Source organism: Acartia tonsa, chromosome 3, assembly GCF_053477335.1.
Source record: "Acartia tonsa isolate MP-2025a chromosome 3, ASM5347733v1, whole genome shotgun sequence".
Lineage (NCBI taxonomy): Eukaryota > Metazoa > Arthropoda > Copepoda > Calanoida > Acartiidae > Acartia > Acartia tonsa.
Window position 1 is genome coordinate 34,608,765 of NC_137262.1, and position 12,300 is coordinate 34,621,064.

The following is a 12,300-nucleotide window of genomic DNA, read 5'->3' on the forward strand; positions in this document are numbered from 1 at the left end:
GATGAACATGAATGATGAATGTTGCTACACAAAATTACCCCTTCTGTAGATTTAAATTAGTGATTGAAACGTGTGGACAATCAACTTCATGAACCAACCAATCCAAATTAAATAAATGTCCATAACAACGAATAAGAAAAAGGTATTATAAAACTTTGGGGACTAGTGAAATAAAAAGCCCAATGTCCCCTCCCTCCCTGCAATCATCCACTAAATAAAAGCAATCTAGCTATATAGTAGCTGCAATATGTATGTCATGAAACCATATAGGAAAAGGACCGGATAATTAATTACAGAGTGCATCAAAGAAAGAAAAAAAATAATTTGAAAACAAAAGGAATAAAAGAATGATTGCAAAGCCGAAAAGGAAGAAAAACTGTGTGTATGTCACTCATATTTTTATTCATTAACTTAATAAAAATGAAATAAGGATAATGTCATCCAAAATAGATTTCATTTTTCTAATCTAATTAATGGATTAATTCAGATTAACCTTTCAAGTCCAAATCCTTTAAATCGTTAGAGCTTCGAAACTGATTAATATCAGGTGGTTTAGAACAGGTTTTAGTCAAACTGAAAACTCATGTATAACATCTTGTTACAGACTTTTATATTTATAAACAACTATGTTTAAAAGTTTAGACACTGTTGTTTGTTAGTTTGTATTACCCAATCAATATTTAATAAAAGTACCCAAAGTAACTAATCCAACAAATGAGAGAACCTTTGCATTAATTGTGGGCAAATCACTGTTTCCCTATCTTAGAATAGTTACTTAGGTGGCTATAAGTATACAATTACAGCACTTTTAAACATAATTACAAGTCAGGAAGTTTACTGTGAAATCAAGGCATTTAATAACCCTAGAAATCACTCTTAGTGTCATGATTCTTCAAAGAAAATGATGTATTGGTGTATGGAGGGGTGGGTTGGAACATTTTTTGGAAATTGGGAGAATAGTTATTTCTTGCATCATATTATAAACAGCTTTCCGCGGATATGAAATGTACAATTATAGGATTAAAACCAGTTTTTTTACCAAGTTTTTAAAACTAATCTTTGTATGCTTGTCTTTTAAAACAGTGATTCCTGGGGTGACAAGGCATAAAGTTATTAGTCAAACGTATTTTAGTAAGTTGAAAAGTGCCTTTCAAAGACATCCATCTTAGTAATATTCACAAAATCAAATAAAATGAAACCCCTTCTTGCAAAGTTGGTATATACGCCTCTCTACTTTGAAGAAGAGCATAAATAAAAGAAGAGTTCTTGTGAATGTCATATTTCTGCTCAGGAATAAAGAGATAGTCCAATAAACGATAATTTATGTTTATCTCATGATATCTAATAAATTAATTTGTGTATGATTTGATATCTCTTAATTAAAACAACAGCACATTTTAACATCTAAGGATTAAAGATTTCAACAGGCGTCCATGTTGATTTTTATAACATATAAAATATACATTCATAATCGAGAGATATCAAGAAAACCGTGCTATAAATTTGATGTCTTATTTTTATCAGAGAACTAGGACTTATATTGGCTTTATATTATTTAAGGTCGTACATGAGGGGACTGTACAGAGGTTTGAACATCCCCCTTGAAATTGAAAATTAAAGGACCTACTCCTTTTTTAAATCACACTAAATTATAACCAACATGAAAATATTCTTTGCATGCCAACAATCCAATTTCTTAATGCCTGAATTTTCGTGCTGTTTTTAAAGTTCAAGGCGATATTACTACCATTGTCATCTCTTTGATCCATCAGCATTTTCAAACCACATTTTAATACTGAACGTGAACAATTTCTTACTCTTATTATTGTTCAAATTGTAAAGTGGCACTATCTTAAAATTTTGTTATTGCTGTCCTACCAAATGAAAATAATTTTAGTACAATGCTATAAATATTGTTGTCTTAAATATCAAAGGCTAAGTAAGCACTGAAAAGATTGAAGGGAAAGGATTCTTACCACTCGATTCTTAATTTTAATTTAAAAAATAAATGTACATTTCTTTGTAAGGAAGGTTTTTCTCTTTTTCTTCCCAAAAAATAGGGACCTATCCTAACTATTATAATTAAACAAAATCAAATCGTTCCAGCCGTTAGCGAGATCTTTTGGTACAGGCATAAATACAACCAATCTTGTATATAAGGGTAATTTAACATAAATGGTTATTGGTTGAACCAATTTTAGCCTCATGAATAAATATTTTGTTTCTTTAAAATGATTGTTCTAGCAGATGAATACAATAGCAAGTTACTTAAAGGTAAACTCCTACTATTTGTGTGTGTGTGTGTGTGTAGCCATAGTTTTTAGTGTTTTGAACCAAGTACTCATGTATTAGGACGAGACATTTTTGTATGCTAGACACCAGGGCCAGCTCAAGATCCACACTCAAATAAAAGTACTTAACCCGCTGTCTCAAGGGGATCAAAAAAAGGCGTAATTCGTAAAAGGACCAAGGAAATCTTCACAAAAAAAGACCAAGGAAATCTTCAGCAAAAAAAGTAAAAAAAATGGGGGGGGGTATTTTTTGTTTTTCGGGGGGGGTTGGGGGTGTCCCACCCCCAAAGAAATTAGCCTAAAACCACCACAGGACCAGTAGGTATATTCTTTGAAGAGTAGACTCCGATCGGTTCAGTGGTTACCGAGATCTTAAGGGACGGACAGACATCAAGCTACTTTGTATTATAGATATAAAATAATTACAACGTTGCTTTTTAACAAGGATAATAACATCCAAAAATATACAATTTACTAAATTACCATTAAAGACAGTTTAACATACAAAATTTTCTTTATTTATATCTAATGGCAGATAATCAAATCCTGTTATTTCTTAAAAGAAATATTTTAAACTCAGGAGGGAGAAATTTTTGGACTATAAAGTCTACTTCTCTCAAAGTTTAAAACACACGTTCTCTCGTCAGTTGGATTAATAACTTTGGTGACTTTTATCTAATTATGATTTATCCCTGCATTGAACCCAAGAATAAGGATATCGAGTGGTGAGAGGTAGGTAGAAAAGATAAAGAAATCCCCAAATTAATTGGATATTATAGGATTTAAAAAATCATCTAGAAGTATAAGTCTTTGAGTTTCCCTTGTAAAAGTAGGTGTAAATATTTGATGCAAAATTACTCTATTAATCATTTAGATCTTTATTATGATTCTAAAAGGGGCGTTTTAAGCATTGTCTTAAAAGTAGAACAAGAGCGCAAAAAGTAATGAACAAATACTTTTAGGTCATTAAGGATAGGTAGTACTTGCGTTTCAAATTATATTTCTTTAATTATTTCTTCTATATAAAAAGAATCATAAATTCTCTAAACTGTTTGTACGTCTAAGGAATAAATGTATAGATTAGCTGATTTCCAATACAAAATCAAAACTGGGTCTCCTATAGACAGAAATACATAAAGCTCATGCCCTCTTTATTATTCTACAGAAATATCTAAGGTACTAATAACTTATATAATTTTTGTTATTGACGAATTTTAAAATAAAAAGAGAAAAAAAATGCCCCTTAAAGGATATTTCTTATCGTTAATTTAGGAGTGTTAAAATTGTCCTATTGATTTTAAACTTAACATTAACACTAGAATTAGAACACAATTTAAAATTACAGACCGAAAGACATACAAAAACAAGGATGACAACATCCACAAAAGCTAAGCTATGAAAAGATATGACAAAAGAACATTAACTCTTGTAGAGTGTCAGAACAAAATATATACAAAATATAAATATACCTATAAGTTTTGACAAAATTATACATAAATTTGTTACAAAACTTCTTAAATACAAGAATCTGTTTAATGACATTTTAGGTCTTGATTTTAAAGATGCTTCGCATATAATATTGTACCTTATTGTAATAGTAATCAGTACTCCAAAAATCAGATCAATCGGATGATTATTTCACATAAACAATTATATGTTAATGATTATAGAGTTACTACGCTTTTTAAATCGTACCTAACTACTACAGGAATCACTATTCAAAGTTTGAAATTGATAGGAAAATTCTAACATGCCTAATTTAACGAAAAAAGCTATCCGTTACGGACGTACGGACGGACCGACCCTAAGTATAGAAAAGCTTTGCGTTTAAAAATTATTAGAAATTTGTATGTATGACACTCATTTAAAAACTGATTTATTTAACGCGTGGGCGAGGTCATAAACAGGAATCGTCAGCCGCAAATGTATTCAGCAGCCCATTTATCTTATATTGGATATCAAATATATAAATGTTATTGACCAATAGCATTTATAGAAATTTGCAGACGTTGTTGCTCCTGCACCGCTTGGGCCAGGTATTTGTTTTGTATTTTCAGCGGCTAAATTAGATGACAGCCGCAGATATTGACAGTCGCTCTAAAAAATTCGGATATAGATCCGAGATGAAATTCAATGTGATTGTGCATTAAGAGAAAGTGTAAATATATTGTAAATATTGTAAAGTGAAACTTTTTTTTCTGTTTTTTTACATATCTTTTTAAGACGAGAATTTTACACTTTTATTTGATTAAGTCCGTATATCTTTGAAAGATATGCTAATTTAAAAATAATTTAATTTAACAAAAAAACTATATGTTTTATGATATAAAATACCTAATTATTGCTCATTTAGTAGTTTACCTTATTTGTCTAGCTTTTTTATACCTAACTAGCGGTTGTGCCCCTAGCATTTAGGGGCTCTATACTCGATTAAATATAGAAGAGCTGAAAAATAGCCAAAACCATATCTACCAGGAGTTTTTACAAAAATTAAATAGTCTTAAACCATCCCGAGATCTATAAGTAGCTTTACTGTAAAGGAGGACCTTATCGGCTATCTAGCTCTAATAGGAACTAAGATAATAGGGGGGCGCCCCCCCCCCCCCCCGACCGATTAAGGTACGGCAAGGGGCCCGAATGTTATGGGTTAAGAAGCCTCACTGTAAAGAAGAACATTATCGGTTCAGCGGTTAGCGAGATCCAAAACTACAGACAAAAAAGCTTCCTACTTTATATATAACTAGCGGCTACGCCCCTAGAGGCCTCTAGTGGCACTTTAAATGTTTTTGTTTGTTAAAGTTAATTTTTTTATGTACGATACCACCTTATTTGACGTTGAAGTCTCTCCTAAATTAAAAAAAAATCGTCATTTCTCTTGGGAGGGTGGTGGTACCCTCCCCCAAAATAGTTATAAACCTTCCCAGGACTTATGAGAAGCTACCCTGTTAAGGAGAACCCGATCGGTTCAGCGGTTAGCGAGATCCTTCGGTACAGACACACAGACAGACAAACATCCTGTTACTTTAGTAAAAGGATAAAATTTATATAATACGATAAAATAAAAGTTTTTTTGCGACGTTGTTTTTTAAACTCGTTAAAGTCACCAATAAAATATCTTTGATAAAAAAATTTTGAGACAAAATCAGTATTTCTTTAGAAATTCTTATATTTTCATTTTAAACTGCGCACTCCGTTCTAAATATACATATTTTTTCCCTTGTTAATTTGAAATGTTATAAAATGTATTATTTCATAATAAAAAAAAATAATTGTCTTTATAATTGAAGTTTTGCTGACAACGCTAGTAACGAATTTAATTGCTCTTGATATTTTGCTTATTAACTGAAAAATTTAGGGTCACATATCTATTTCAATTATGCCTAATTAGTGCCCTTAAAGAATTTTAATAATTGGCCCTAATTATTGAATATATGTATAATTATTAGGATTTTAGAATTTTAAAAAAAGGTTGATAGATTAATAAATTCTTCGCTATATTGAACATAATTATTTTTAAGCAGACATGACGAATAATTTCATAAGTAGCGCAGCATTAGAAGTTACCATCTGCTTGGACGAAAAATAACTAAAAACTTTTGTTTGAAAGTCCACTAAGTTTGTAAAATTAGAAAAATTCTAATAAAAATTCCAACGAACACGAAATCTTGTGGGCTAAACTAGCTTTACGTTGTGACATTCTGATTGACATACAGACGGACGGTTTGACATACCCTAGTTATAGAGTAGCTGCGCTACTACTAATAAAAAACACAAGTGATAAATACTGTTATACAAGGGATTTATTAAAACATAACAAGAAAAGGTGTAACAAATAATATTAACAAGTAACAAGAAGATGCAAACTAGCGCAACTATAAAAATGACTATACTCTATATATTCGCTGTTGATTATAAGTTGTGTGCTCAGGTACGGAGTCAAGTCCGAGGGGTCGAGTCCCTGCCTATCAATTCCCTTCCGGTGGGCCGAGAGTTTGATTCCTTGACTTCTCAAAGTAGAGAAGGCCGCGGGTTCGAGTCTTGGTCCGTGGAACGGAGGGTGTAGAAAGAGACATTTGTCCTGTGTCCATCTGCGGTCTTATGGTTAGAGTCAGTGTTGTCTTCACGGGGTCAGTTTGGCGGGCACGCGGGGAAGCGCGGTCATGACCGCAGTCATTCCCCCCGCGGGCTCTTCGTGTCGTCGTTTGATTGGTTGATCTGTAAGGCAGTTTGTTTGTTTTGAGGGTAGGGCAGATTTCTTTGGAGATATCTAGCCTCCGCGTCTTACTACTACGGCTGGTTTTTGGTTTCTTGTGTCAAAATACAATACAATTATGTGTGTGCGTGTGTATTATTAATAGATATCATAGTCATAGTCAACATAATATTGAGATTTTTAAGGGAATTGGGTTTTATATTTGCTCATGTAATGATTTGTCGTACATATAAAAATATGTATGTACGGCTCGTACAGTACAGGAGATCAATAATAAAGTTACATGGTTGAGAAAATGAGAATCTGTATGTGTGTGTGTGTGTGTTGGTGGGTGCATGAAAACCCAAGCTCCAGCTAAATTTTGGCTCTTATGATGATTTTGGCTGAAAAATTGAGAATTGTGTTTGTTTATATATGCGTGTGGGCGCTAAGGTCGCGATCTTGACCCCACACTTTTGGTTTAACAGAGAGACTTCAATTAACTTCCTAGATCCACTTCCTTATTAGGGCAGCAGAGCGGGTGTGTATGTGTGTGTGTGTGGGTATCGAGCAAGCTTAGCTGGGTTGTGTCAATACTCAATATATATATATGTAATTATGGTGCACAGGGTGAACTCTAACTTGATTAAATCCAGATATCCATGAAGAGTAGACAAATATCTGGAAAATGTCCTGCTCCCAGAAAAATCTGAATTCATATCTCTTTTTTTCATCTTGCTGTGGTGGATATACATGTATGTTTCTTTTATCCTTCTGCATTGAGTAGGTGATGGTTGAGATGGTTAGGGGGAAGGAAAAAAGGACATTTCTTCCCCCAAACATTCTTACCCAAAAAGAGGCAGGATGAAAAAAGGTTGTTTGTATGGCCAAGGGCGCTAAAATGGGCAGAGATTGGATGGCGGGGCCTGGGGGTGGAGGGGAGGTGAGGGGGTGCAGAGCTGTATGAAAGTGGGTCATGTCAGGTCTGCGGTGTGTGGGTGTGGGCGACACACAAAACATGATCTGTGCGTGTGTGTGCGTGTGAGTCAAGACGTTTACCATGTCCCTTAAAAAAGGAACACACAAACACCCTCTCTCATTCCCCATATAATTTTATCATTCTTTATAAGGTGGTATTACAGCGCCCCCCATCCCACTTCAATCTTCGTTTTGGATGGTTTCAAATCTGGAATTTATCCTTCTCTCTGCTTCATTTGTGGAGGAGTGAGGGGGGGATATGAATCCCCTCCCAACATCCCTCCGAGCCCAAAATCTCCACACCCTAACTACAAGGCCAAAATGTTGATATATTGTATACATATAAATGTAAAATATGTAGATATAAATAGCTGGTGGGCAGGCAGGATTGCTCCAGGCGGGTGGGGAACCTTTTTTTAATCCATTCAAGTGTGGTGGATGGTGCTAGGAATAAAAAAGGAACATTTCTGACTTCCCACTTCCTGGACAGTGTGGGATAGAAAATTTGTTGTAGATCTGTCATCCTGCTGTTGTTCATCCTTGTAGCATCCAAGTTGTGGCTGCTCCAGGCGGCTGCCAGATAATTCTGGAGGTTGGCTAATCATGCGGTTTCAACAGTAGACGTCTTTGTCAAAGTTTAGATTAGACAATTAGTCATTGTAAGTTTAAAAATGCCTAATTAATAAAAAAAATAAGTTGGTTTCTAATTCTGTAAATTCATTTGTCTTTGTGTTGGTTCAGTCTTGACCTAAGCTTAGGCAGATTCTTGGTACACTAAAAATATAAAAAATGAATTAGTATACTATTAGTGTTATTTAGAAAATATTAAAGAATGTTTGGAAAGTAAAACTTTAAATCAAGAACCAAAAACTTAGAGAGATAAATAATAATTTCAATATAATTTCTAATAAGTATTTGAATAAGAATTTAAAATATTATATGATATAACAACATGTATCTTAAAAATAAGGCAATAGACGAAATATTTATAAACATGCCCAATGATAGTAAATAATTAACCCAGCTGTTTATTTAAATTATTGGATCAAAAACATCTACGAATAAGAAAAAGTGTTTTTAAAAACTTTGGGTACCAGTGCCAATGTCCCTTCCCTAATTCCCCACTAACAAGGATAAACTTACTTTTAACAGCGTCGTAGAGTGCAGAGGTAATTGTGTCAATGGTTTCGGGGTTGGAGAAGAATCCAGAGGCTTCGGAGAAACTTCTCTTGCCAGTAGGGGTACCAGCCAGGGTGAGGGGGGTGCCGGTGTTGCAGATAGCCAAGGAGAATGGATTCAACAAGAGGTTGATGAAGTCAATCTTAAAGTTACCGAAGGGGGTGATGATACCACTGAGAGCTCCGAGGAGAGGGGTTAACAGCTGGGCGAGGATGATGGCGGCGAAAACGGCCAAAAAGAAGGGGAGCAGCTCCAGAATTTTGTCGAACTTGAACAGATCGCCGCCATCGTCCTCAGCAACGGGAGCACCATAGCCGCTGGCGGGTTCTCCATAGGAGGGGACGCCATAACCAACATCAGGAGTTCCATAGTTGTCGGCGGGAGCGCTTGGCACGCCGTATGAAGAGCCAGCTGACTGGTAGGATGAGGGAGCACCGTATCCGCTGTCGTCAGCAAGGGCGAGTCCGCAGCTCAGGGCAAAGACAGCTATCAACAATTTGGCCATTCTAAACATTAAACATTTATTAAATAAATATGTTTCTAAATTGTAATGCTAAAATATTAAGAAAATAAACTTAAAAGTATTTAAATAATAAAAAAATAATAAAAAGTTATGTTTTAAAAGGTAAAGTAAATAAGGTGTAAGTTTATAACATATTCAAATGTATACCTAATCGTTATAGGTGTATTTAACTATTGTTTTAATTTCACCTATAAGTAATAAACATGATTTGATGTACTAAAACTTTTGTTCATGTAACTATAATAAGTTTTAATAGATTTATAAGTTTATATAATTTATCACTAAACCTCTTAAATATAAATTAAATTTTTATATTTAACCATTCTAGTATCATGTATTATAAATGTTAAGATATACTATTAAATAATATTAAACTTAATTTACATATTAAGCAAAATTTTAAAATTTCTAAATAATGTAAATCAATTAGCAAAAAATATTCATAAAATTGTCACAAATAAAAATATTAGAAATTCCAAAGTTAGGTAAAAAAATCAACAAACCTTTTGTTTTTTAATATATTAGGTTAACACGTAAGGTTAGGTTAAGTTAGGTTGCTTTTGTGCACGGCCTGGTGTGAGGTCAAAACTCTACTATTCCTAGTTGTGGGTTTCTGCTCAAGTTATCTGCTGCGCGCATAATATAAAAGCGGATATACGCGCCGCGCTCATGTATATGATAACGGAGAATAAAAACAGGGGAGGGATAGGGGGGGGGGGAAGGAAAAAAGACGCACTTTTCTTCTCTCTAACTCTCACTTTTAGGAACGGGTGAGACATTCATATATGTGTTATTGGTTTACGGCAGGGGGGGGGGGGGGGGGTGGCGTAGTGGCAGTGGCGCAATCTTTCTCTTTCGACCCAACCTGACCTAACTTAGCTTCACTTTCATTCACTCGTCTCGCGCGTAACCATTTTTTAGGCGCACACACACACACACATAAACAGTACAAAGAATAAGTTTGCGTAGCCTAAAGTAAAGATATCCAGGGAGGGAGGGAGGGTACTATGGGCTTTTTATTTATACAATAGAACACAAAGTTTTATACTAAACTTTTCTTATTCGTTCGAAAAACAACTATAGGAAATTATTTCATTGGTTGGTTAATTAAGTGTCCAAATGTTTAATTGCACTCAATATAAGGGGTAATATTGTACATTGGGATGTACATTAATCTATCAGTGATTGTCTTATCCCTTTAGATCCCTGGAAGTTAGCACATTTTACTCGTTCCTTCCTTTAAAGATATATCTATATATATGGTATATTATGTATTGTATATTATACAAACTTCGCATTCCAAAACGGATTTAACACCTTACATCTGAAAGAAAATGCTTAAAATAGCCAAAAACATTATTTGTTTCTATTATCTCTGCTTGATGTTTAACTACCGACTGCGCCTCTAGAATCTAGAGGCTCTCTATTCGAAGGGAAGGGTAGAAAAATAGGCCAAAACCATAACCAGACTTATTTTTAAAAAAAATTTTAAAAAATAAAACCATCTCAGGACCTTTAAGAAGCCTCACTGTAAAGGAGAACCATATCGGTTCAGCGATTAGCAAGATCCTTCGCTACAGACAAAAAGAGCTTACTACTTTATATACTTGGATTAGGATATCATTATTATAATTTTATAAGATACTAGCGGCTTCGCCCCTAGCCTCTAGGGGCTTTGCCACAAGAGGTATAATTACATCTTCTATTACTTACCCAGCAGAACGGATCGCAAATTTTCGCATGTACCCAACAGGAAATATTTTTTGCGAATAAATAACGAAATCGCAAAATTCGTAAAAAAAAAATAAGAAGGGATTTTTTTTGTTTTGGGGGGGTTGGGGGTGTCCCACCCTCCAAAAACCACCACAGAACCAGTAGTTATATTCCCTGAAGCGTAGAATCCGATCGGTTCAGTGGTTACCGAGATCTTAAGCTTCAGACGGACGGACGGACAGACATCAAGCTACTTTGTATTAAAGATAACGCTTTTTGGAAAATGACATTGTTATAGTAAATTTGTTTGCTTTTATGTCTTTTTGCTTCTTAAGATCCCAAAACGACTGAACCTGTAAGAAAATTTATAGGGAAAGCTTATTAAAGATAATGTGCAAAAATTATTTTAATTTTACATAGAATATTAAAATTGGCTACTTATTAACATATTTTGAAAATCATAAAAACAATCATAATCACTTTTTTAGTTTCTTAATTTTCAAAAATTTTTAAAAAGTTATTAATGTTTGCAGTTTTGGAAGAGTATATTTTACCAAACCTACTTCCCTCTTCTTTTTCTTTTTGTCCATAAGTATGTCCGTCCGTCAATCCGTCCTTCTGTCTGTCTGTACGTCCGGCCGTTTGTCCGACGCCTGAGTCAAGAGAATTTGACCAAATATGAATTTTGAGGTTCAAAAACTGTATTTACACAACTGTAGAAAACCAATAAAAAAAGAATATATTACAGTGATTTTAAACATTGTCAACTTTAGAAATGATTTAAAGTCAATTTTCTCTGTTAATATTTTGTGCTGTTATTAAATTAAGGAAAGGGGTCGAGAGGCCATTGGAATGTAAATTAAATTGAATTTAAAGTTTTATAACCACGTTATCTTATTTATTAGCTCAATAACTTTAAGTACTTTTAGAGTAATTTTTAGTATCCAAACTTTTTAACCAATGATTTAAATGTACAGTGTGGGTAATCTAGTTTGTCATCATTGGGGATGTATATAAATTTTTGGTCCATTTTTACCCCTTATATTCCCTTGCTTTAAATTTCTTACTTCAATCTAAAATTTGTTACTTTTAAACTGATGCTTGTCGACATAAGCAACTAATCTTAAAGTCAACACATTGCTTTAAGTTTAACAGATCCACTGGACCAAAACAATGTGTGCTTGCTTTTTTTCCCTCAGTGCTTGTTTGTGTGTGTGTATGTGTGTGTGTGTGTGTTTGTATTTGTGTGCGTGTGTGTGTGTGTGTATGTGTAGTTAGGTTTATTATTGGTTGACCTAGGATTCTGCCGACGGCTAAATGGGCATTTGTGTGTGTTTTTTCTGTGTAAGAATGTGTGTGGGTGTTTGTTTGTGTGTGTGTGTGTCAAAATTCTTTATCTAAATGTATATTATAGAATATACCCC

General features: G+C 34.0%; 1 protein-coding gene across 1 annotated transcript; it reads right to left on the minus strand.

The window, feature by feature from the left end:
- Positions 1–6,073: 6,073 nt before the first annotated feature.
- Positions 6,074–9,805, minus strand: LOC145313972 (uncharacterized). Its single transcript, XM_080153640.1, has 3 exons — positions 9,667–9,805; positions 8,605–9,146; positions 6,074–8,235 (listed from the first exon to the last, which is right to left on the minus strand). Exons 2-3 carry the CDS (start codon positions 9,143–9,145, stop codon positions 8,216–8,218), a joined length of 561 nt encoding a protein of 186 aa, XP_080009766.1. The 5' UTR covers position 9,146; positions 9,667–9,805; the 3' UTR covers positions 6,074–8,215.
- Positions 9,806–12,300: the final 2,495 nt, after the last annotated feature.

What these genes read in the sequence shown, in the direction of transcription:
- LOC145313972 (XM_080153640.1), bottom strand. Translation starts at nt 9,145, where the DNA reads ATGGCCAAATTGTTGATAGCTGTCTTTGCCCTGAGCTGCGGACTCGCC. An exon ending in ACTCTACGACGCTGTTAAAA is followed by an intron (nt 8,236 to 8,604) that starts GTAAGTTTATCC and finishes TTATATTTTTAG; the next exon opens with TGTACCAAGAATCTGCCTAA.